Here is a 26,457-nt window from a genome sequence, read left to right as displayed (position 1 = left end):
ACCTGAAGAGTCATCCTCTCTGTTATGTTTTCTACTAGGTGATACCACAAATGCTAATACTTCAATTCATGAAGCAGAAGGATTTGGTGTAGCTGATTGTGAACAACACTTAATATTTTTGGATAGTAAATAATTTTCTCTGTAAAAGAAACTAGTTTCCACACTTTAAAATTTGATTCTTCAGGAAATTCACAAAAGATCCAGTCAACTTTATTGATCTACAAGGCTTTAAAGTGTATCTGTAAACAAGACTAGAATTAGGGACATGAATTTTTCACTCTGGTTCTCATGTCACTTCTTGCAACAAAAGACCAAATTGGTAGGATGCATTACCATTTTTTTTCCTTAGAAATCATAGGTACTTTGTAGTAATCTATGTCCAGAATTAACTTATTACTGCATGAATGCAAATATAACAGGAAAATTCCTCTGCTGAAGAATTCCTATAATATGTGGCAAAGTGGATCATGTCCTGTGGTAAGGCTTTCTCATGCACTGTTACAGGTGGATATGTGGCACTTACAGTTCTACTTGGGAAGGAAGAAGTATATCGGATGCAGTATAGATATTATTACTATAATCAAGATAGCAATTCCTCTGATATTTATTTGTTCATTAAAAAATATTAAGGCTTGAACAATATTTTTGGAGGTACATAGATATTTAGAGACGTGGTCCATCTTAGCAGTGTTCAGAATCCATGTAGAAGTCAGTCATCATCTTTATTGTATAATTATTTTTAAATTCCATATTACTGACTTACTGATTTAGGCTTTTATGTCACATTTCTGTATTTGTAATGTATAAATGCATCTGAAAGTTCATCTTGAGGGAAAGTAGAGAATTTGGAAGCAAGATAGGATATTTGTACTTGAAAATGTGTAGGAGGAAAGACCTAAGTAAATTTCTTTAAGACATAATTATATTCAATCAGAGATAATGGATTACATCAATAAGCAAGTTTTAGCACTCATTTGCCAATGTCCAAACCCATCACTTTTTAAAAGAATATCCGATCAGGAAACACCTTATCTGTATCATAGCGAGATACAACTGGTGTGGCAGACTCAGCTTCTTACATAGGATTTCCATGTAAAAACCCAAATGAATAAAAATAATATTTTCTTGACCCCTAGGATAAATACTTGGATTACTCTGCATAACAACTTCTTTTTCCTACAGAACATCAGAAGTTTTACAGAGTCTACCTCTAAAGGCCAGTAGAATTAGCAGTAGCTAGACTATCAATTTGGCAGCTTCTGGGATCAATTATGGAACACTGATATTTTCAGTAATTTGGAACTAGAGAAGACGTTTATTTAAATTGATCTCCTAGATTTGTTCCTAAACTGAAATAGAAATGGGTAACTCATTTGTTTGAGTAGTTTTAATCTGAACATTTCCAAGTTTGCTACAGAATACTTGTGCATAAACCACAAATTTTACACACAGTAAAAAAAAGGTGGGGAGTGTCTGAAATACCCTCTGTAACCCTTGGCTATCATTCTCAGTGTAATGGTCACCTTGTGCATAGAAACAACTTCTGTTACTTTGTTAAGGCAGTCCTGTGTAGACCTGGAAGGCTACATCATTCTTTGAGAGATGTCATCTCACGGTTCAGTCACAGATACCAATTAAGCAGTGCTCAGAGAGCATTCCTTTTAAGAGTTCCTTTTGCTGCCTTGTTACCAAGAGGAACTAACAATTTCCTCATTACAAGAAGGCTTTTATATCCAATTGACACTCTTCTGTCATCCTGATGTTTTCGGTACTTGCATGTATAACACCTATTAATGTTAATGGCACTGAATGCATTCAAATCCTTTTTCACATCAGTGAATGCATTTCCCATGAATAGCCTAGCAGCATTAAAAATTTCTTGAGAAAGTAACACGTAGTTCTAATTTCTCTGCTAGTTAGCATTTTCCCTACTGAGCTATTCAGATTAATATGAACTGGATTTTTGATCCCCTCTATGACTGTAGTTCACAAGATGAGTCCTCTTTTAAGTACAGCCCATCTTATATAGATTGCTCACTAGTTCTAGGTCAAGAGATCGAGTTAATCTGCAGCTTGTCTCTACAATAGCCTCCTCATTTTTCAAAGAGAATGAGGTCCTTTTCTGTAGATTCAGAGTGACATGCTGAATAGTTTTCTGTGCAATGACATCTGGAAGTCAAATATATACTGTGCATTTATATTGAAAGTCTTGGTCTTATCAGAGAATTTTTCATACTACATTGATAGGGAAAAGGTAAAAACAATTTAATTTGTGTAGCTTGAGCTGTGTATGGTGATCTTTCATCTATGTGGCAAACTAGATTCATGTTTACTTATAAATCAATTTTGCCTATCCACATTCAAACATTATCCCTTGTGTAAAATACTACTGTAAATAGTTTTCCCAATTAAAAGACCTACTGGCTGAATAGGAAGCCCCCAGAAGACAAGTAATGATTTTATTAAGACTACACTACCTGTTAAACAAGAGTGGATCATACAGTGCAGCCAGTGCACTGCACGCTAATGCCACCTCAAATATCATGAAAGAATTAAAAAAAAAATTCCCCTTTACTCTCTGAATCTAAACCAAATATGTTACTAAAGTCAGGTTTGGACTTTATTTAAATTTAGAATACTTTTAATTTGTCTTTTGATCCTTACTCTTCAATAAAGCAAAAGGATGACTGGTGGTGCTTTTTTGTTCATAACATGTATGCATATGAGACATAATTTTTTTAAATTTAATTTTGTTCAGAGACAAATAAAGATCATCTCCATCTTATCATCTCTGATTTCCTGGGCCTCCTCACTGTGCATAATTAATTTGTCAAGTCCCTTTCACTGCGTGACTTGTGAAATTCGTCTTCATCTAGGAATATAATTTTCTTTTGTTTCACAGCACTTAAAATCCTTCTCTACTCTGAATTTATGCTTCCTTTGTGATATTTCTCACAACCACACTGATTACTTTGCTTGTATTCAGCCTCATCATATTGTGTGTGTTATGCCTTTTAAGATAATACACTATTTGGGGCAAGGTGTGTTTCATGTTATGGGTTTGTACAGAATCTCCTACAATGGAGCTTTGGACACATGTTGGACTGCTTGAGTGACATCATCATAAACATGCTTAACAACAACAATAGCTTCAAACAAGTCTATTTCTATTGCTAAATCATGCTAAAAACTAGGTGAAAAAATGGTTTTGTAAAAAACATAAAAATCCATGTTGATTTAGTTAGAGTAAAATTGATTATACTTATGAAGAGCTGAAGCAAGTATTCCTACTGAAAACAAAGGTCACTTCTATTTTTATAGTCATTCTCAGAATTGGAAATCAACGGAATCATCAAATTAAACTGGCACATTATCACCTCTTGATGTGGCACTAATAATGCCAGAGCTTCTTATGAGGATTTTACTTTCATGTTATGGGCAACAGAATTTTAAAAGCAAAGAAACAAAGAAAGAAAGAAAGAAATACAATCAGAAATATGATTTTTCAGAGACTTTAGATGTCTGCTAGCTATGCCACACTTTTGAGAGGCTAGGACTTTAGAGGATAGGATTTGCACTATAGGAACTTCTTAAGCAACACTTCTGTTCGGAAAGAGACTTTAAGAATATGTCCTACTAACTTGCAGTGGACTTGATTGTGCAAAATGGAAAGATTGCTCCTGTACAAAGATTCTTTTTTAAATCAGGTATCAATCTTTCAAAATCATAGTTATATTACAGCTGAAAATGCCCGGCAGGAAGGAAATCACATGTAATTTTGAAAAAAAAACCCTAAAAAAATCAAAGTTTCATGAGTTCATGAGATTGGGTTGAAAAAATTTTAAAAGTGGGATCTTACTGCATGGAATATATATTGTATTCTTTCCCTTTGACAATACTGTAGAAATTAATGTATAGAAAAGGTTATACATGTCAGGCTGCATTACTGAATTTGTATGGGAAAACATCACATACTCAAGACTATCACTTGGATTTCCTTGACGATTTAGCCATAATGTTCATAGTTACATGAAGTTTCAGTTTTACTGTCCAAGGATAATCAATACTTTGCGTGACATCATCACTGCATATGTACAGCCCTACAATTTGTTACATAAAGGAAAATGAAATAGTGTAAACCTATGTATTGTTAGCAGGAATTTTTGAAGTCTGTAAGCTTATGCAGAAGAAAGGCTTAAAAAGTTATTTGAACAATCTTAAAGTTATGGCAATAATACATTTATTTCTTACCCACATTGCCTTTACATGCCAGCAAGCATTTTCAGGAACACTTAGAGCTTTAAAAACACAGGAATTAAAGCATATTCTTTCTTAATCACCCTGCCCATAAAGCCACAAGTCTGAACATGAAAGCAACTATGAACACTTAAGCCACAGCAAAAATAGAATAAAATGCTAATAAGCTCTGTAATGTTAATAAGCAAATAATGATTTTTGAGTATAATGTCTTGAGGTTTTTCAGACGTATCAAAAAAGACTGTAGAAGTATTCTCATCCAAAGCCTTTTGCACACCAGCAATCCAACTAGCTCAGCAGGGATGGAATATTATCAGGATTTGAAAGCCAAAAGAAAGCTGCAATTCATTTAATAATAAATCTTGTCTGCACTGGTTTTGGACTACTATAATTTGAGAAGAAAGGGAAAAGGCAATTAATGGCTCAGTTGATTTTTTTAAAAAAGAAAAAAAAGCTATCTGACTGACACTAAAGGTTAATTTTTGAAAGGTGAAACAAGACCCCCAAAATAAAATGCTCATACATGTGGTAAAATTTGTTTTGTGTTTTATATTATTCCAGTATATCACAAGAATATCAGCAACACACCCTCAAAAACCTTCTAGTCTTTAGAAAGAGAAGCAGAAGTGTAGATGACCCTGAAATTCTGCTCTTACCACATTTGAAGGTTCCAATTTCTTCCTCTTGGCAAGGTCAGTGATATTATTGCCATTGTAGTTGATGCTCTCCATACAGCCTTTGAAATTCTTCCTACTGTTAGAACTTGGTTTGCCAGAAAAAGGCATACCTCCAAAGGTTATCTTCAAATGAAACAGAAAATGGTAAATAGTTACTGGAAGGCAAAGACTTTTAAACAATTTTGCTGTAGATATATCTGCTTTCTTTGAACACTCAACCATGGCAAAGAAGAGAGATGGCTACACTGTTTACAGGAAAACGACATATCAAAATAAATACTGCAAAAGCAGAAAAAGAAGTAATGAATTTCAAATATTTATGGTAGCCAAACCCAAGTATTATTCCAATTGTCCAAATAGTGAACAGACATGCCTAACAGCTATTCGTACATGAACTGCTCCTCTGATTGCTACCAGAAAATAAGCATTTCAAACAAAGAAATTGGAATAAATTTCCATCACAGTATTTTTCTAAACAAAAGTAGACATGAAATTAGCCAGATAATCTGATTCAAATCATTCACTCAGCTCTAACCGTGTGCCAGAGCTCAGACTACCACAGCAGTGGTGCCCTCCAATATGGCATGTTATTCTCCCTTAATGTTTATATATCTATTTAATCCAGAAGAATTTACGTAGTTAAAGACGCAATCCCCTCTTAAACAGAAGGACTTTTTACTACCATGCTTTTGTCATGTAGTTGTAGTTAATGAGGAGTTATCCCTTGATTTAGCTGGTCAGATAATCTCCTTAGAGAAGATGAAGACAACCACTGCAAAGACTCAGTCATCAAACTGAAGCAGGAATTGTTTTTGTCTTACAGCTACATTTCATTACCCTGGTTAATTGATTCTGGGTTATGCATAATCTATAGTGCTAAAAAACTTAGAAAACCAAATATTTACATTCTGAAAGTGTTAATCTCTCATGAAGTCTTTCTCTGTCACTCCATAGAGACTGTACAGATCTCTACCACACCATGGTCTTTATGGAAATGATTGAAAGTGAATAATGTTACATGTTTTCATTAATATTTTGCAGCCCAAATGCCGAGAATAAGGGGCTCATGAGATTAGTCGCTGCAATCTATGTTAGGTAATTATATCCATTAGATGATGGCATAAATAGTAATGACACCTTGCTTTTCTGCCTCGCAAATGCTCAGAAAAATATCAATTTGTCGTCTGCTGCTGAGATTTGGCAGAATTAAGCTTTTAAACATTATTCATTGTCAATTCCATTTGTTATTACCAACAGCAGGAAAACAGAGCTCTAGGGTGACATTTTCCATTTTGAAAGCATGTAAGATACCACTTTCTACCCCAAAGAAGCAGCTTCCACTTGTCATATACAAGGAACTAAAGCTATACAGCTGAAATATAAAACCTTTATAAATCACACACACCAGCTTTGTAAAAGTCGTGTGGACACATCCTTAGGTATTTTAAATTTACATGACTTGACTTTAGACAAGTTACAGTACTTCACATGGACAATGTGACTAATATTTTAATGGTTGTCAAATATTTTATGCATATTATAGTCGTGTTTGGATTAAAGTAACTGGAAAAAAAGAATTTTGAAGAAAAGACAAAGCAAAAAACACATATTGTGACAGTGAACTAAGAATGGGACTATTTTTTGATCTTGAAAATGCAATCAGAACTAATTCTTATTCTTCTTTTTATGTTTACTTAACTTTTCTGAAAGAGATTAACCTGGAAACAGTTTTTTCTATGAAAAATAGTTTTTTTTCTTTCGGCCTTATTCCCTGTTAATCACAAAAGCAACACTTTTAAATTTAGTCTGTGATGTCTAAGCCCTAAACCAGTGAGATAAGTGAGAGGAAAGGAAGGAGAAGAGGTTATGTCTCTTGAGCTTATAGGAACCCCAGAAATGTATACACACACACTCAAGTTCGATTAAACACAGGGATCCATGTATATGGAGAATTAAATGTATGTTTGAGAACTGCCAGTAAGATCTTTTAATGCAGAGAGGATGGGAAGGTGAATGCACTGAATTCAGCTCTTACTAGGATTCACTTATTGTACACAATATATTTGTTATGTAAACATTATATATATATATAAAATATATATATATAAAAAATATATATGATGTGCACAAATTGCACAACCCTGGCTTATGGCATTCAGCCTAAGTTTTTCTGTAGTTCACTCACTTGAAAACCTTTAATAAAATCTATTTATGTGTTTTAAGTAGTTCAGTTCAGATCTTCAGTGCTCAATAAGTAATAGACGTACAGGCAAATTTACTTGTTATTTTCTCATTAGAACTCCCAACAAATAATATATTCATAAAGATTTGTTGGAATATAATCAAATATTTGACTCAGAAGCATTTACAATTATAAGTACTTTTTTCAAATATTCATATATTCTTGATCAAAAAATTGAAAAAATATCAATACACAAGTTAATTCAAACTTTTTTCCATGACATCATTTATAAGTGTGGAAATTACATATTTGGTGCAGCCAACCATATTAATTCTCACTAGGAACAGTAAAGAGTATAAGAACATATTACACAAAAATTGCAATAACCAACATGTCGAACTTTGTGCAACAGATTAGAAGAGCTGAACAAGTTCATAATACCTGAAGCTGTAGTGTAATCAAACAACAAATCCACATTTAATTAGTACTAACACTTGTGTGAATTAACCTGAGTGATTAAACAAGTTTTCTTACAACTTTCCTAACTCTTCATTGCTTCTTTCTAGAAAGAAGTTACTGATGCCATATTTGTGAAAATACAAGGAAATATCTCCCTAAGACAGGACAGATCAAGATCTGCATTAATAACAAGGTTCTAATGTTCTTCCTTTGCTAAAAATAAATACTGACACCACAGATTAAGGCTTTCTGATTCAAGTGCAAAATTATCACCTGAGTGGAACAACTGACTGCACCATACTTTTTTTAATATACTTCCTGCTTAGAGCAGCTGCTTTTAGAGATTTTTAAAATTGCGTATGCCTAACTTGCTGAACAACACAGATCTCCCACTTTGAAACAAAGGGCTGAGATGATTGTTACACCATATGGGACTTGGTAGGCTAATTAAGAGAAACATAATTTGTACTTGAGAGACAACACCATTGGAAAGAGAATTTCAGGAAATGTAAGGGAATAAGTAATCAAAGAAACTATGAAAAAGTAACAAAACCTCTTAAATTATGTTAGCTTTCTTACTGTACCTATCTTTACAAAACCAATTTGAATGAAAAGAAAGAACTTTCACTCTTTACCTCGTAGTCCAGGTCCAGGTAATCAAATTCTCCATTGGTTCTGAAGTGCTGCATGTGTCTGTCGAGGGTGAGATTGATGTTCCTCCCGTGGCGCTCTATGATGATAGAGTGCCAGTGGTGATCATCCAAGAGGCTGCCTGTCGTCACATATGTATGGCCAAAAATAGAGCCAAGCTGGTTGCTGCCTGAGAACAGAAACAATAGCATTTCTCACCTCATACTAGTTAGGGAAACATTTTCCTCTTTCTTTGTCAATGTTTCACCTGAATCATACCAGACATGCAATAAACTAGAGTAAGTCAGTCTGCTATGAAGTTGAGATTTGCCCAGTGGAGAGTTGCTGCCACAAATACAAACAGCTAGACCAAATACAGCGAGCATCTGATCACTGATCTGTATGAATATATGTATAAATTCATAATAGCAGTTATTTGGAGATGAACCAGGAAGCAATACCAATTCCAAGTTGTAAAGTTGTTTACATCTAGGATTTTCTACCTTCAATCCTACACTAAAGAAAAGAAAAGCGTCACCTCTGGGCCAGATCCTGAGCTGCATTGAAACTGTACTGATTTATGACTGCTGAGAACATGGATCCTGATAACAGATTTTGACAACAAAAAGCCTTTTCACTCTTGAATTCTATGTTTTGTGGCCTCCACCACTATCACTTTACCAGTAAGCAGAGGTGAAAATGCTCAATGCAGACTGAGTTAACAGCAGCAAAAAACCATCTTCTGCTAATACAGCTTATTTGGTCTCTTCTCCTGAAGCAATCTTCCTGTTCTGGAAGTCAAACTACTAGCAAGAGCATAGCTTTGCAATTCTCTGCTGTGTTATCCAGGGGGTTTTGCCAGTGCAGCTGTGCTAGTCAGAGATCACATCTCATTGCCATCTGACTGACACAGCTAAGCCAGCACAGGTTGATAGCACAGATCCCAACTGAAGCAGCAAATGACTAATTCAGCAGTAAGTGTGAAATATTGCTGCACTGCTCAATAATTCAATGCAATCTTCCATGTTCTGAAAACTTAAAGGGACCTAAGCATTTCTGAGGCTGAGAATTTCTTACCCTCAAGAATGCTTGCAAGTCAGACATTAAGGTTTGTGCATGCTGAAAACACATTCTGGCAAATAACACTTCCATGGCTTAAGACATTACTTCCCTAGAAATGACCATCCTGCCTTTATGCTGATGGCCAATGGTCCTGTTGGTTAAAAAATAAAATAGAATCACATGCATATCATTGAGCCTCAGTTTCTTCAACACAAAGTCAAATGCAGTGCAAAGTGAAACCCAAATCCAGTTCTGTCTCCCCATCCTTCCCCCAGTCCCTGGTATATGAAACTAAGTCACTGGATCTCACCAGGCAAGATGAGCATTCTTTTCTACTGTCTCTGATGCAAAGACAATACTCTCAGGCAGAGGAATAATAATAATAATAATAATAATAATACCATAAAGCATTACTTCTGTTTATTGAGTATGTGTCACAGGGCCTAGTCCCATTTATCAGCCTAATGATTTAAGAACATCCTTACCAAACTCATATATGGAAATTATAATAGCTTATAAACACAGTCTGTGCTGAAGAATATAGAGGAACAGGAAATGAAAGGGTTACTACTGCAATTAAAATTGTTAAAAATAGGTAACTGCTATAGGAAGGTGTGCTTTCTCATCATCTGTTCATGTTGATCGTTAGAAAAAGAACAAGAGAAAATGCTAGTGGAAATAAGTACCATTCAATGTAAATAACAAAAGGAACAATTTAGTCTTCACATGTCTGTAAGAGAACTAAGGAAAGTTGCATGAAATCTTCTTCTAAAGTTCTTTTGTTTGAATGGAAAAAATACCTGAAACCAGATAAATGTGGATTTTTTTCATAATAAATGTACTTTATAAATCCAGTCACTTATGATCCTGTTGTCCTCCACTGGGAGGACTGGAACTAGAGTAATATATACAGGCTTTCATCATAAGATTGCCTGATAAAACAATCTCTTTTCCTTTCTTAGTCCTCTTTCTTAGGCTCTAGGAAGGCTGCTGAACTATAACTCCATGTGGCCTGTAGCTTCCTAGACCGACACTTTTTTTTTCCTGCAAGGTTCCTTAGGGTGACCTTTATTCTTCCACACGTGATGACAGTGTCCTTCTCTCACACAAAGCCACAGCTAAGGCCAAATATAATTCCAGCAAGCTTTTTTTTTTTTGTTTGTAGTAATGACAATATATTGCTGATCTTGCTTTTTTGTATGATCTTTTCACAGTATCTCACACAGGGTAAAAAGGACAGGGTGGAACTAAACACACACTACATCCCACCTGCCCCCCCCCACCCAACATATAGAAAGGGAATTAACAACATTTTCAACAAATTATCTGATTAGATTATTTGGCTTATCATATTACTGTGGGAATGAGGATGAAAGATTTGACCTAAAATTTTTGTGGGACAGCTAAAAACTACCACAAAACGAAACAATCAAAACATACCTAAATTTAAATTTAGGACAAGTTTGGCTTTCTTCAGTTCCAAGGTGATATAGTCTCCTTGCTGTCCTTCTCCGTGGAAGATTACACCTTCGCTTTCGGAGGTCTTAAATTTCAGAGAGATGACGTCTTTCAGTGTTTTCATTTTCTTGTTCCTGAATCTGTATGGTAACACCACATGGCCATCAAAATTGATAACATCAGCCCCTAAAGGAAAAAACAAATAACATCATTGATGAGTGATTGTATATTCCTGTGGCCACTGGAAAAACAGACATGCCATATGCAGATTATACCTGAACAGAATAAAAAATGTGCAAGTGTGATAGGCATTGTAAGTATATTTTCTTTTGACAATAATTTAATACCATAAAAAGTAGGGGCCAGGCAGAATATTAATTTAATCCACAGAATGCAAAAATAAAAACAAACCAGATTTGGGAGGACAAAAGCTACAACCCGTAGTCAATAACTTTCATTTTCTCCCAAATATAATTGCTACCATGTATGTTTTCCTAATTATAGCTCAAAATGAAAGGTAAATGTCTGAGAGGTCATTCATAAATCATTTGATACTTCTTTAAAATTCACTATAGGTATCTGTAAGGACTGTAAACAGTAAACCATGAGCTCTGGCAATTTTAGATTTTATGTAAAACATAGATATTTGCCTTGTCTATTCCAGGAAATGGTGCGTAAGTTGTCACCTCAACTAATTTTGAGAAGAAAAAGAAAACCTTTCATTTGAACTAATTTTTGTTTCATGTTTGGTTTTGTTCAAAATATGTGAAAACTGAGGGATGCAAACATTTAAGGTCAATGCAAAATTCAAATAAATATTGCATAATAACACTACAAAATTTCATGTTGTCTTATTTTCATGACTTAATCTCTACTCTAAAGAAAGAACAAAAATTTCCACAATTTTCTGGATGTTAGAACCACAGTAAAAATAACTGCAGAACTGGATTCCATTCAACACATGCATTTATGTGGAATATTGAATCTTTTAACTTAAGCTGAGTTCTGTAAAAGATTTCAAACAGATATTTATTTACCTCTAAAAATTTATAGAGATTTAAGAAATCCCCTTAAACTGCTAATAATCAATCACCAGTGTCTTAGCTACTATTTGTATGAGCATTTCATCCTCATTGTTGACAACTAACAATTTGAATAATCATTAAGTAAAATCCTTATAAAGGAATTAATAAGAAAATATTCTTTTTTTTAAAGAAAAAAAAATCCACCCATGTTCTTCAAAAGCATTTACACTTCTTATTGACATACCATATTCATTCATGCTCTGAATGAAAAGAAGGATGGCATTTTTTCATATGTTCTTCAACCACTGATTTTTGCCTTCTTCTGTGGTCTGCTCTTCAGTGATTGTTTGCAACTTTTTAAAATTCCTAACTTGTTTTTGTTATTATGGTGGTAATTAATTTAAATCTTTCATCCCCTCTCAAAAAACACAAACACATTTCTGTTGTGTAATTAACACAGAAGACTGTTTCAAAACTCTGTTAAAAGACTATGTATACTATGCCTAACTGCCTATATTTCAATTTGAATTTACATGGCCAAGTCTGCCTAAGCCTGCAAAGACTTCTGATGAAATGATAAACTGTTATCCCCTTATTGTTTATGCCAACTAATTGTGAAGGGTTTTATCCGGTACGTAAAATATGAGCCTTACAAATTGGCTGCGATATCCCATAATTATCACCATGTATCTCACTTTTTATCAGAATGCAGCCATATATATTAGAAATATCACTTTTCTTTATAAAACACATCTTAAAATGCAAATTTTAATTATAAATAAGTATTAAGCTTTAGGAGAACTAAAATCCTCAGCCTGATCTGGTTCTTCTAAATGACAAATTTCAGGCATGGGAACCAGCTCAAAATTAAATATCAAAATGGTATTTTTAATTTGTAGTGCAATGAATCTGTTTAGAAGTTATCAGCATGAAAGAGGGGTGCAGATGCAGAAGTATTCAGAAGCAGCAACATGGGATTTCAGAAGTGGGGTTATCATGATTCAAGTAGATCCACTACTTCTGGAATGATTGCTTTTTATAAGAAACAAAGAAAATTGTTAGAAAAATACTGTAACAAAGATTATACGAACCAATTGGTTTTGTTTGCTTTACAAGCTGTCAAGAGATCTGAGAAATTCATTCTTGAGATTTTTGTATGTAGTTTTTGGAAAAAAACACCAAACTTTTAGAAAAACATGAAATCTATTTATAGGGAAAAAAACCCCCAAAAAACCAGCATGATAGTCATTCTTTTATCACAAGAATCATACTTTTATGTAAAGCAAATTTGCTATAGAGATCCTGCACTTTTGAATCTCCATAGAACTGCCTGGCACAAGTGTTATAAGTGAATAAAAATTGATGGACATTACAGCTTAAGTAACCTTCTTACCAAATATACATCATAAAAATATGATTCCACATGCAATGTCTGAGATTGTCTTCCATAAAATTTCTTAGATGGTTACAGAAACTGCTATGGGTATGGTGTATACCAGCTTTCCCCTAAGCCCAGCTGGTACCACTTCGTAACACCAGCAAAAGTTGCTTTAATAGTCAGGTATCTGACCCAGAGCTGATCAGGTCCATGAGGTTTTGTGGATTCACAACAAGATGTCCATGATAAGGCAAGTATCCCGTCTGTTCCTACGACATTGTTGCAGTTGCATATATGTTCTCATAAAGCTGAGTAAAAGGGCCACATTTTTCCAGAATCTGTCCCTGAATTTCCATGTTTTGAAAAGAATTCAATTAAAAAAAGAACCAGCAGTAATCTTTGATTAAGCAGATTTTTTTTATGCATAGATGTGCTGTCAGCATGGGTCTGAATGATAATTAAATCACCTGAAGATTACATAGCAATTATGTTTAAGAGTTATCATACGTAGACTATAGCAATGACTTGTGTTCTTTCTATGATGACACTCAGCTCTTTAATATCGTGATAATTACCATGATATATTAATTTTCTCTCTTTCGTTTCTTTTCTTCTTTGCTTCTGTTTTGTGAGTTCTTTTACTCAGAGTTCGAATTAAAACACAGGAGGTGATGTTTATTATTTCTTATCTATAGCACACCTGCATGGGATGTGCCTCTAAGTTAACAAGGTGAAAATGGCCCTGAGTTCTAACTTCCAAGGCCATTTAAAGCCCACATTATCCAATTATGGAATGCCAACTAATTAATTTTTGCTTATAATCCAATAATTATTCATGATCCACACTGTGGGTTTTTTGAACCAATACCAAAACACCTAGATTTGTGAAGAAGAAGAAGGAAAGAAGAACAAATCCACACCCAAAATCCTCCATCTTGTTACTAAATCCCATAAATCTAATTTTTCTACATCTCTGCATATTCCACCCAGTGACATAACTAATTTCTTTTTAATCACACAGCAGCACTCTCAGTACTATTACATAATCTGGGAAGCCTTTCCCAAGGCCTCAGGTCAAATGCAGTGTGCTTTTGAAGATCGTTGTCTGTCAGCACTGAAACACTGAAATTCTCTGAACTCAGGGTTCCAACAGTGGTGCAGAATGGTACTCAGACAGTAAACCATATAATTCCTATAGTTGAAGTGTAAATATATAATTTTTCTCATCCTTAGCCACTCAACTATCAGCATTAGTAGGAAAGAGATGTAAGCCATCACATGAAGTATGTTTGCCTGCAGTCAGTGAGTGTTCTCAGAGGCTACTCCTGCAATGGGGAAAACCTTTTTGAGAAAAGATAAAGCTAAAAAAGGAGAAAGAGGAGAAAATGAAGAAAGATGGGGGAAAGAAAGACTGAGAATTTTTTTTTTTTTAATTACATGGAAATAGGAAATATAAACCTGATTACTTGCAATTTGATTTCTGCTCTACTGGATTTCCTATTATACTGATAGATTGGAAGACACTGCTAAAACAGGAAAAATATAACACCACTTTCATTTGGCTAGGGAGATGTGTTAGGCCTTATTCCAGTAAATGTCTGAGACGCCATATTGAAACCATTTTGTTGCTTAATGCATCATCAATTTTCTTCTAAAAAATTTTTCCTAAAAGTTTTTCAGACAGCCTTGCAAAGACTGACAGGATATTGGGTGGCAAATGTGACCCTATTCATAAATCTCAAAGGAAACTAAATTCCCAATAAGAGGACTTTCTACCTATGCTTTTACCCTGTACTTTTGGCTGCATGCAGGATTTGGCAAAATTTGTTCAGGGCATCAAATCTAGTTGATGATATTTTATTTAATATTCCAAAACTACTTATTAACTAATTATAAAGAAACAGCCCCAAATCAGACTCAAGCTCCAGAAATTCTCTATTTCCTCCACTTCTTGTGAAAGAAGTATAACTATCCTCAGCTGTCAGCACTTTAAGAATGAAGAAATGCTCATTCACAAAGACTCATGAGATACTGAGACTTCTGCACAGCTACTTAGATCAAGGCACTGCCTGGAGTTACTAAAAAATCCCTGCTTCTGGATACAATAAAATAAAAGCGATTAGAACAAAGCAGAACAGCAAAGTGCTTTCCAGAAAAATGTTTACCATACAGTGAACAAAAACCACAGCAATATGTTTCTCCTCCTAAATTACAAATTTAACATGTACACATATTTTTAAATTGCTACTGATCTCTGAATGATTGACTCTTCAAAGCCTGTACAAAATATTTCAGTGGGATTAAAGACATAAAACTTCTGTACTACTGACAGACAGCGACCTTAGGTGAAATTTTCTCACTCTGTTATCTCTCCTGTTTTTTCATCCACTTAAATAATCTGTTTAGACTAAATGAGCTTTAGGGAAAAGATCATCACTTTTAGCATTCTTTTCTTACCCCTTAATTTGAACCTTACATCTGATGTGCTAGTAGTATAGTAACAGATGGTAATAACCATACGCTGAGCATCCACCATGTAAAAATATCAGAAATGCATCAAAGAGTCTTTGGCTGGCCCAAACTATTCCACATCTGTAGTCTCACTTGTAGCTATTAGTCACGGGTACTAAAATATCATTATGGGAAATATAAGCACATAAACAGTGTATTGTTTCCATATTTTAACAGCAAAAAAGTATGCTTTCTTCTAACAAAGCAAGGGAGAAGGCTCAAAATCATCAAAAATAAAGCCTCATTTTTTTATTACTCACAAAAAACTACATATACAGAAATGTCTTCAGAAAATCCTAATCTACTTTTTCAATAGTTCCATATCCTGTCAAAATGACAGCATGGTTGAATTTGCCACTGGAATCTTTGCAGCTTGAGCCTCGGTGGAACTAAGTTAGCTGAGCTAATGTTAGAGATGCATTGCTACACCTCATTTCACAGGGAAAAAAAAAAAAAGAAGCCATGGCCCAGCACAGCACTCAAAAGATTGCCTCCTCTTTTATGTTTTCTTACAATGAGGCAGAGCGCCAAAGGTACCGTGTTTGAACACTGCCTTCAGGCACTACAGCCCAGCCATAAGGACATGGGGAGCTCTGGCCTGAAGTCTGCTGCAGCCAGACTGGCACTGCCTTTACTCCCTTTGTCAAAAGTCAATGCACCTGCCACAAAGGAAAAAAAATCTAATACAGGTACAGATGTATGTTGCACATACAATAATGTATACTTATTCATATTCTAGAAGCACATGGTGAAGGAATCAATCTCATGTTTCCGTTGCTTGCTTAGTTTCCACTGCACTGAGCCTGAATCCTCTTGTTATCTGTCAAGTGATGTCAATGCTTGAAAGACAAAAAATACCTTTGCTAGCAGGTGTGGAACTTCTTCCTTGTTTTTCTTTATATTACATTCAATGCACATATGGCAGTGCAGTATCAAAGTAGTAAGAGTGTTTTGTCAAGGTGTATTTTTAACTCAATTCTTGGGTAAATGACACGAATTTACTCTTATTTTTTATATGCCTGCCAAAACGGTCTAAATAAATCTGTGAGGAAGTATTCCCTAAAGTAGTGAGAATGCTTTTCCAAGTTCTGGGTGCAATATCCACTGAAGATATACAAAAAGCACTTGGTACTTTTAATTTTTTTCCCTATTATTATCCTAACATAATATTCCTATTATAATAAATGTTATTATAATGGTGGGATAATACTACTAATTTTTCTAACTCTTGTGCAAATGTCTATAAATATGTGGTTCTTTGTCATAGTTTTCTATCTAATAAGAAACAAATGTGACAAATGAAATGAAAAAGCAGCAGAAGCAAAATTAAAGAAGGAAGCAAAACAAAAGAATATGGACTATATATAGAGGAATGTAATATAATGACCATGGCTAAAAATTTCCCTGCGTCCCTCCATTTTTTTTTTAAGTAGGAAAATTGGGTTCTTTCTGTAGCTATTAAACTAAATTTTTATACATGCTAATTCTTGCTTAAGACAGTAATTTTGAGACGAGTGTACAAAACAGTGAAGTACTCTGCAGTTTCAACTAACTTGCATTAGTTACTGAATACAAAGAAGATAAAACACTAAAGCACTGAAAGTTTTATGAACTTAGATTAAGCCTCCAAATATGCTACACAATTATTTTCTTATGGGTGTGTGTAAATAGGATGATTTTCCTTAACAAATTAAGGTTGACGATTTTTTTGGCTGATGATTTTCAAGCAAATTTTCTTTCATTGATTCTTCAAATATCAAAAAGATAATTAATTTAAAAACTAAATGGGAACATTTTTAAATATGCTATGTTTTCACTATAAGGTGGATAAATGAGAACATGAACACAGTTATAATATACTTTGCAATTCAGTTTTAAGCTTATACCTTCTAACCATGGTTTGCAAAATAAACCATACCAAATAGTACATAGTGGTCTCCTTTAGTGGACTACTGTCAGTGCCAGAGAGAACCAAGACTGTAACCCAAAATAATCTTCATCTTAGACAAAACCTATTCCTTCCATAATCTACTCTGCTTTATGACTCCAGAAAGTCAATTACAACGCAGGCTAAGAGATACAGTCTATTTCAAGTAGTCTATTCCTTGGAAAAAAAGGAGATTCAGCATCAATAAAAGTACAGCTTTCATGGCTGTACATGAGTTTTCACACTTTGAAAAATTTTCATATGTATAGCATCACAAGGTTCATTTATGATCGTGAAAATTAAAATTCAGGCAGCTTGCAACCATGAACTGGACGCTGCAAAATTTCCTCTATGATCTACTATTCTCTAAGCTATGGTACTTTGAAATAAATTTGGTAAAAATATATGTATAATTCAGATACGCTAAAGAAAGTCGGCTTTTTTTGTATTTTATCATGCTGATTTACAAGCCAGAAGCATTCCTTGCAATCATAAATACATTTAGTTCTGTTCTTCATTTTGAAACTCATCACTTGACATTGGATCTCAATGGGAACATTAAGGTATATAATTAAACTCTAAAACTAGGTACAGTACAGAACTTAATTTACTTGAAAACAGCTAGCCTCTAGTAATGTTTTCACTGTTTATTAAAAAGGTAAATCACAAGAGCTCCAGGTCAATAAAAAAAGACAGCCCTGACTCTTGCAGAGTAAATGGCCAAAACAGGTCTCAATCCTTATTATATTGCTGAAGTTACTCATTACTTAATGAAAAAACCAAACAAAGAAGGTGTACCATGTCTTACAACACTTACACTCAGTTTACTCAGTGAATAAATGATCTACAAAATGGACAAGACAATCTATTAAAACATTAAGGAAATGGATGACTAGCTGGAGCCTTGGTTTTAGTGTTTACAGTTACATGAAAACAGGAAGATACACAGTTGACCTACAAAATATGGGTTGAGAAGTTCCCTTTTTGATTTCTTTTTGAGCTGATGCCACCCAATTCAATCATCTCCTGGTATATAATCTTACCATGTCTTTTTAATATCTGGATGCTCTCAGAACACCCATTTCTCAAGACCAGATTCTTCTTTCTCACTCATGTTCCATATCCTTTATTCACAAAATCACTCTCAAACACATATTCTTTACTTCTTCCAACCATGGAGCTTGTATTTAAATTGAACTCTCAAAGTGAGCGGCACACACAATGATTAAGGATTATGGAGCATGGACCATTTCAAATGCCTGTGCTCAGCTAAGTCTCATAAAATGAAAATCTCACAATTGTCATTCAAACTTCTGCAGTTGACTGTAAAGGGCAAGGAGTGCAAGACTGAGACAGATTTGGCCAGGAGACACTCACATTTATTATAGTGAGTAACTTCACTATTGCTAAGGGCCAAAAATGTGTGTCACTAAATCCCATTTCTAATAGATGCGTAGTCTTTCGTTCCAGCTGTGAGGCTGCTGCTGTTGCTGCTGCTAATTCCATCTTGGTGTACCAATTCACTTTAAAGAAACAGAAACTAAACTCTGTTGCTATTTTCAGCTACTGTATTTAAATTCAAAATGATGAGTTAATAGAGGAAAATTCTTTAGCATAAATGATAGCAGAACAACTTTGCACATTTGTACAGTTCCGTTTCAGTGTTTTATTTCCAAATCAATCAGAGAAAAATATCTTGTGTTTAGAACAACATAAGAGAATGAGACCACTGGAACTTGATTGTGGACAAATAATTCAAAATAAGTAATTCAGTCAAAAAGTTTTTCCTCTCCTGCCTAACATCACATATATCTAAGATCATGCATACCTCTACCGTACTCCATACTCTATGACACCTTGCGCTTTCTGATGCAAGAAAGTGTTTGGGTTCCGAACTTGTAAACCGTGAAATCTGAGCCACAAACTCTGTCATGCATAGATCCATTGTGAATTTAATGATGGCTGAATCCAGTGTTTTTCTATCCTTTGTATTTATTTTAGTATGTTCAATTTAAAAGCCCCACTCATACTCAAGGGTACAAGTCAAAGCTTTATTTTCACATGATCTACATTGATTAAGTTCTGCCTTGGTTCAGTGGAAGTCTAATAATTTAACATGTAAACATGTGATTAAGGTGCTACTGTAAAAGAGCATACAGTTACCAATTTCAAATGAATGAGTGCTGCATTGGAACAACAATTAACAAAAATGTAAGGATTGATGTTACTGCATCAGCATCACTTGCAACACTGCTTACATTCTGGGAAAGAAAATCCCAGAAGGATTCAATATACAGCAATATGAAATGTTTAACTTGTATTATATCATACATGTAAAGTGAGCTACTTACCTGAGAGGGAAAAACCATTTTTGTTGCAAAAATTCTCTCCATGAGAAGAAGTACATCAGGTAAGAGCACATGGTTACAAAATCATGAAGGTTCCAAGGGATCTCTAGATTTCATCTAGTACAATCCACATGCTCAGAGCTTACTTGCACATTTAGTTCTGCCAGAAGCATTGAGTTTCAGTTAACTGGGTTTTTGCCTTTTTTCCTTACCTGAACCAGGAAATAGATTCGCTTTATTGGCAAGTGATTTTCCTTGTGTTTATCAGGCTGCCCTTTCCAAGGTCAGTGATAGATCGTGTCTCCCTCCCTACAGCCAAACATGACTTATCTATAACTTCTAGCAGGCTTTACAGTTCAAGAGTTTCTGGTGTTGCGGAGTTTAAGACCTTCAAATTCCCCACTTGCCAGAACAGTGCCTCTGGCACGAGTTTGCTTATGATATCTCAGCTCTGTGACTGGCTGTTCCTCTCCTAGGAATTGTACCATGCATTTCAGGTTTCCCTGCTCAGCCAGTGCCAGCAATTCAGTTTCCTGAACTCTGTATTATCCTCCATCACTACAAGCTAAAAAAATACAGAAAGATGAGAGTTTCTTTTTAGGAAGAGTGTAAGGGACCTGCTCATATCCAGTTAACATAGATTAACATTCAGCAGGTTAAATACTTACAATTACAAAGTCCATTACTCTTATAATTTCAATTCTTCATCCATGACTACATATTTACTTTTTCTGTACTAATGGGTTAATTTTATTTCAGTTTTCAAGCTCTAAAGTAAATACTGATACTAGAATCTAAAACCATTGCTTCCTTACCTCAAATATTTTTCTAGTGTTTGTTGCTAAAATTACAGGCTCCCGACAGAGAAATAAAAGTCAAACCTGTTGCTTAATAGAAGAGTCAGATTAAGTAAGGGAAGGAAATGGCATTTTTGGTTAATCAGTTTGAAGTATCTGGAAGGCTCAAAATATCATAACACAGTGTCTCTAAAAAAGAAATGTCACCAAAACCTGTTAAATTTTATTTTTTTCCAAAAATAAAAGGAGCCTGCATTACAGCATGCTTATAGCTTTTCTTCCAGATGGGAGCATTTTTTCTTTTTGGGACCATTAATCTGTTATTAGAGGCAGCCAAACTATGTTTACAAACAAACTATGTTTGTTTGATTTGAAAAAACACTTTCTTTCAGTCTTCAAATTATACAAGATTTTTTCAGATGATGGAATTAATGAAATTATTTTTCAACAACAATTTTCAAAAACCTCATTCTTAAAAATAATTCAACCAGCTCTGTATGTTAGTCACTGTCACTACAGCAAATACTTATGTTCACACAATGGATGAAATTTTCTAGCCCCTATTTAGGCTATAATTGATTATGTTTAATTAGGAAAGGGAGGATAACACTCAAGATTGTTCCAGGTAGGTAAGAAATGCATGCAAGTGCATATGGGCAACTCACTCCAGCTTCATAAGATGCTACTATTCAGCCATGAAACGATTAATGTTACACATGAATAAAACGGGAAGATGCTTTCTTAAAACTCAGATGTGGAAAAGTAAATTTTATTGCTTGAAACTGTCACATTCCATTTTCTAAAAGTTTTTAAAAATTTTTTTACTTCTTTTATGCTGGAACAAGACATTCAGAGAAATTTTCCCTATGGATTTGGTTGTGATGAGTGTGGTGTTTGAAAGGTATTTTTCACCCTTTATCCAGACAACATTTTTTAGAACAAATCAAATATATAAAGCAGGTAGCAGGCAGGTCTTGGCTTACTACACTGGGATACAACCTAATATGTAATGTGATAGCCACATCTTGCATACACATATATCATGGATTTGGTTTGTAAAGGAAAATTCTTTCCTTTTGGATTTAACAAATTATTGTTATGTGTATATGGGAGAAAGACTTTATAGATATGGGAGAAGACTTTATCAAAACAGAACAACTCTAAGGTAACAAGTAATGGACACATAAGCTTTTGTGAACTCTTTCTGTCCATGTGGCAGCATCCTAAAACAACAAAAAAAATCAATGCCAATATAAATGCAGATACTATTGTCAGTGTATTTTAAAATATAAGTCTTCAGCAGAAGAAATCCATGTAGAGGTTATTAACCTGAGAATTCATGTTTAGTTTGTGCATGCAATAGCTTATTGTGCAGTAACTACTGTTATTCCTCTTGTCCAAGCATTTTCCCTAGTGAAAGTGTTGCTGAAGCAAAAGATCATCTCAAGTCAGTTTCCAGACTCCTGACTTTCTTAAGATGTTAAGATGTTGTTAACCACTAATACCAGTGAAGGATTAGACTTCCACCTATTTAACAAAGACAAATAACTCCTGCACTATGCATCAATTCTCTTTCAAGGAAAGAAAATCTAAACATACATTTTACTTTTTTTCCTTTGATGAGGCAAAATAAATTCTCAAATAGTGATTAAGGGGTCAGTGCATACATACTCAAAGAAATGTGTCTTTGGTGTTCAAAAGCATTAAGAACAATCTGCTCTGTCAGAAATCAATGGGAGGAAAATAAGCCTTCTTAAGTAAATATTTAAAATTGTAATAAGGTTCCTATGCATTTATATCAATTTGAAAACTGCTGACTAATTACTGTTATCCAAGCAGAAGTTTTCCAAACAAATACAATTCATTACAAAGAGCCATTTTAGGCATCAATGGAGGACTCATGCATATTAAAAAAAACAAAACAAAACCCCTCTCCTAGATGATTTCCACTGCTTTTTTTCTGCTTAGATATTCCTAGTCTTGAATAAACTCATTGTTTACTATTTGACTGCAATAAGATAATTTCATGAAAAAAAATTACAAATTCTGTTCACAAGCCACTAAGTATAAGAATTTTCTCAAAATATCATACCCTTAACTTCCACAGAAGTACTGAAATTATTTTTAAAATTTAATTTTTATTTATGGATTACAGCCCATTAATTTCGGGGGGGCTTCATCAAAATGTAAGAATTGCTAATTGGAAATTTAACACCAACATGGCAGTATTGTAGATACAAGAAATTCATAAAATATTTCATGTGTGTATCATGTAAAGATGAGCTATCATACACATATATATAATTACAAATAGGGTGGAAAATCCCTTACTAAGTAAAAATTCTGCCTTTGTAACAGATGACGCACCCTGATTTTCCTAACAAAACCAAAATGATATTTGCTCTGATGAGTAATAGTTAAAGGCAGTTTTATACAATCTGTATCTTTCATTTAATTTTCATTTTCAAGTCAGACAAGCAAACACACTCAAACAATGCCCACAAATGGTATACATTGTATTCATGAACAATGAAAATTGTGCGTGCAATACCATCCTGGTGTAGATGTGCATGCCTGCATTTGCATCTTGGTAAGTCTGGAATTATTCTGCTCCAACACCACTGCTTTAGGTAAGTAGCTCTGTATCACTGGTATCTTGAAACTGAGTAGACTAGTGCACATTACCAGGCTTTGGAGAATGATTAAAAGTAATGTTCTCTTACAATTTCTAAACTTTGTAGGCAAGTGCCAATTCAGTGCCTTCTAGCAGATATAGTACATATAATATTGTTTCATTTTTTCATTTTTTTTAGCCTGTGGGGTTCTCTGTCAGGCTTGTGTTTCCTTCTCTGTTCTTCTGCTTGTCTAAGCCACTGCATTAAATAATAGAAAGACTGTCCATAGTCTTTTACAGGAGATGTATCTGGTTAGAAATCAAAGCCCAAGGAGAGAAGACACCCAAACTACATATCGTAAAACTGCTCAGGAATCAACCCGGAGTTTTTGGAGGAAGTGAAAAAATAAGGATATAAAACTGTTTATAATGTTAGCTTTTGTTTTGGAATGAATTGCGGATCTTGTTGGTTTATTTATTTTTTTTTCTTGATGAACAGATGTAAACTCCCAGAGAAATCAGACACTACTCTTATTGTTACATGAAGGCAATATTTCCTCCTCCACACAACTGAGCTTCAGTGGAAAGTCAGGGTTACTTGCAACAAGCAATAAACACAAGGAGAACAAAAGATAAAAGGTAAAATGTATGCAGGCCTTTCTTTCTTTTTTTTTTTCAGGATGCTTTAAGGATTTTGCAAGATGCTTATGATAATGAGGAAAGAATTTTGACAAGAAAAAAAACCACTGACACCCACTGCCAATCCAAGTTAATTAAAGAGTTTGCAAATGACTGCTGTTGCTGCTGAATCTGAGATATCGCATCATGTGGAACTCAACCAAAATTTTTTTCTGCTCAGCCTTGCAGACACCAAGCTACTGTTGGGACAGTTCTGGGGAGTGAAACTTCTTCAAGGAAGTATGCTTTCAGTGCAGAGAAATCTTCCATTTACTGCAAAAAGTAGGAAGAACACACTGTAGAAAAAAATCTGGGTCTCTAAGAGCTCTTTAGTAGTCATTGAACCCTGTGTACAACAGTTGAGTATCTCTCCATTACCTGATGTCCTTCAGGAAAAAAATCTCTAGTTATACTGAAAATTATGAACTTACAAGGTCTTAGGCCCCCAGTTCCTACTGACTTTTTCTACCCCCCAAAAAAGATTCTTCACTGAATTTTCTAATATATTTAAGCAAATATATTTTCAGCATTTTATTTTTAAAGAAAGGTGTAATAAGAGTTAAAACAAGCAAAACCAACAACAATCAAAAAACCTCAACCCGTATCCCTTCCATTAATTTATTTTAATAAGGACGGGTCCTTCTGGTAGTAACTTTTTGAGTCCTTAGAATTGTTTTCTTCCAATGATCCTTGATCCTTTAGGGCACTGCTGCACAGGCAGATATAATTAAAGCCAAGGGGAGATCAAATGGACTATACGCTCTTTTCATTTAAAGGTGCTTAAACTGCTTCAGATGACCTTGTCTACACTGAAGAATTATTACAAGAAAATCCCATCACTACCAAAGCTATTTCAGCTTCAGTAGCATCAGCATTGCTTTGAATTTTAGAGTACATCACTCAGCAACAGCAGTACGTTCAAGCACATCTGCTGATATCCTATCATAGTATCCATGCTATGGCAAATTTTGTTTGTTTAGTGCAAAATAGCCTCAGCATAAACCATTCTTAGCCTTTCCAACTCCTACAGGCAAGCTTTATTCTATTTTCTACTGTTTTAAGGAACAGCTGTGCATTTCTTCTAAACAGATAAAATAAACCGTTTAACAATACTGATACTTAAGTGCACGTTTACAGAGAGACAACAAATATATTGTGTCATTAACCACAGCCAGTATTGTCCAAATTGTCTAGCCTTTTACAGGCTTTGTATACAACTGATTCGGCAACAGATTTAGAGCTGGTTCATACTGTAAGATCTGCAAGATAAATAAAATTTAAATTAAAGACAGGAATTCCCAGGTTCTTTTTAACCTCAGTAAGGGAAAACAGATCTCTATCTGCTTCTTCTAGATGTGCCACATATCTTAAGAACATGCTGTACAGGTCAGTTCTGTAGTCTGTTATTTGCTCAAGGGATGTGTAAAAGTGTGGTATCCAGCTTTTGAATTAATATTTGCAATACTAGCTCCTCTTTGCCTAAGATACTAATGGCAAAAATCTCACTGAACTTAATGTGCATTTCTCAGCTAGTGAATGACCTTCATGTACAGAAAAGGTTTCAGGCACAACCCTTGTTCATTGAACTGTAGGCAGTAAAATAAAAAATGAAACAGTAAAACAATACAAAATAAATACACAACTTGAAATACCTTGAAATAAAAAGAAACCTATTATTCTACCAAGCCCAGCTCAGTTCTACAAAGTGAACAGGAAGAAACATTTTGCCTAACTGACTAAACAAATAATTACACAGCTCTTATTTTAGTTAAGACCACACAAAGACAACATTTTGATCCCTGCTATCCAACTCTTTGAGATTCTTTTCCTAGGAAAAATGGATGACATTAGAACTTACCAAACATTCTGAATATAAATCTGTCATAATCTCAGTGCAATTCATGAAGCAGTAATAGATCACTGAGCATAAGTACTGTTCAACTCATGGAACAGTAATAGATCACTGAGCATAAGTAGTGTTTCAGGGTTTTTCTTTTCTCCTGTCCCTTTTTTTCTTCACTGTCTACTAGCATAATGGGCCCTCTTGCCCTTTATGTTATATTGTTGTGTTAGTTGCTTTTCCTACTTCACGCTGAAAGAGCTACCTAATTAGGAAGACCAGAGTCAGCTTCTAGACTGTTTAATACTGTTAGTTTAGCTGTTAATTAATGTGCTACTCTTTGCAATCTAATTAGATTTTTTTACTGCAGAGATAAGTCAGTGAAATTATAAAGAAGTACAGGAGGAGAAGGTTGGTGGGAGGCTCAGAAATATTTATTGCTAGAATTACTTACGTGTGATGTTCATGCATTTGTTAGTGTCTCATCTTCTTCCACCCATGCCCACAACCTTATCAGGCTTTTGTCAAGAAGGATGTAGTTTATTTCCCATAAACGATTCTTATTCCTGCCAGTGAGCTGCTTCTCTTCATCTCTGTCTCTGCCATGTCCCTTT

General features: G+C 34.6%; 1 protein-coding gene across 1 annotated transcript in view; it reads right to left on the bottom strand.

Annotated features, from left to right (window-relative positions):
• The window catches only part of CNTNAP2 (contactin associated protein 2), a 1,035,266-nt gene that overhangs the window by 520,049 nt on the left and 488,760 nt on the right, over positions 1-26,457 (bottom strand). Inside the window, exons 5-7 of the mRNA XM_042044203.1 lie at positions 10,708-10,911; positions 8,211-8,395; positions 4,914-5,057 (exon numbers count right to left, since the gene is read on the bottom strand). Coding sequence (XP_041900137.1) covers positions 4,914-5,057; positions 8,211-8,395; positions 10,708-10,911 — 533 coding nt within the window. The remainder of the gene's footprint in view (positions 1-4,913; positions 5,058-8,210; positions 8,396-10,707; positions 10,912-26,457) is intronic.

The sequence above is a fragment of the Corvus kubaryi genome, unplaced genomic scaffold (genome assembly GCF_017639235.1).
Source record: "Corvus kubaryi isolate FWS band 111438036 unplaced genomic scaffold, C.kubaryi_AGA036_p1.0 37398, whole genome shotgun sequence".
Classification (NCBI taxonomy): Eukaryota; Metazoa; Chordata; class Aves; order Passeriformes; family Corvidae; genus Corvus; species Corvus kubaryi.
The sequence above is the reverse complement of the archived record's forward strand: the minus strand, read 5'-3'. Positions and strand labels throughout refer to the sequence as shown.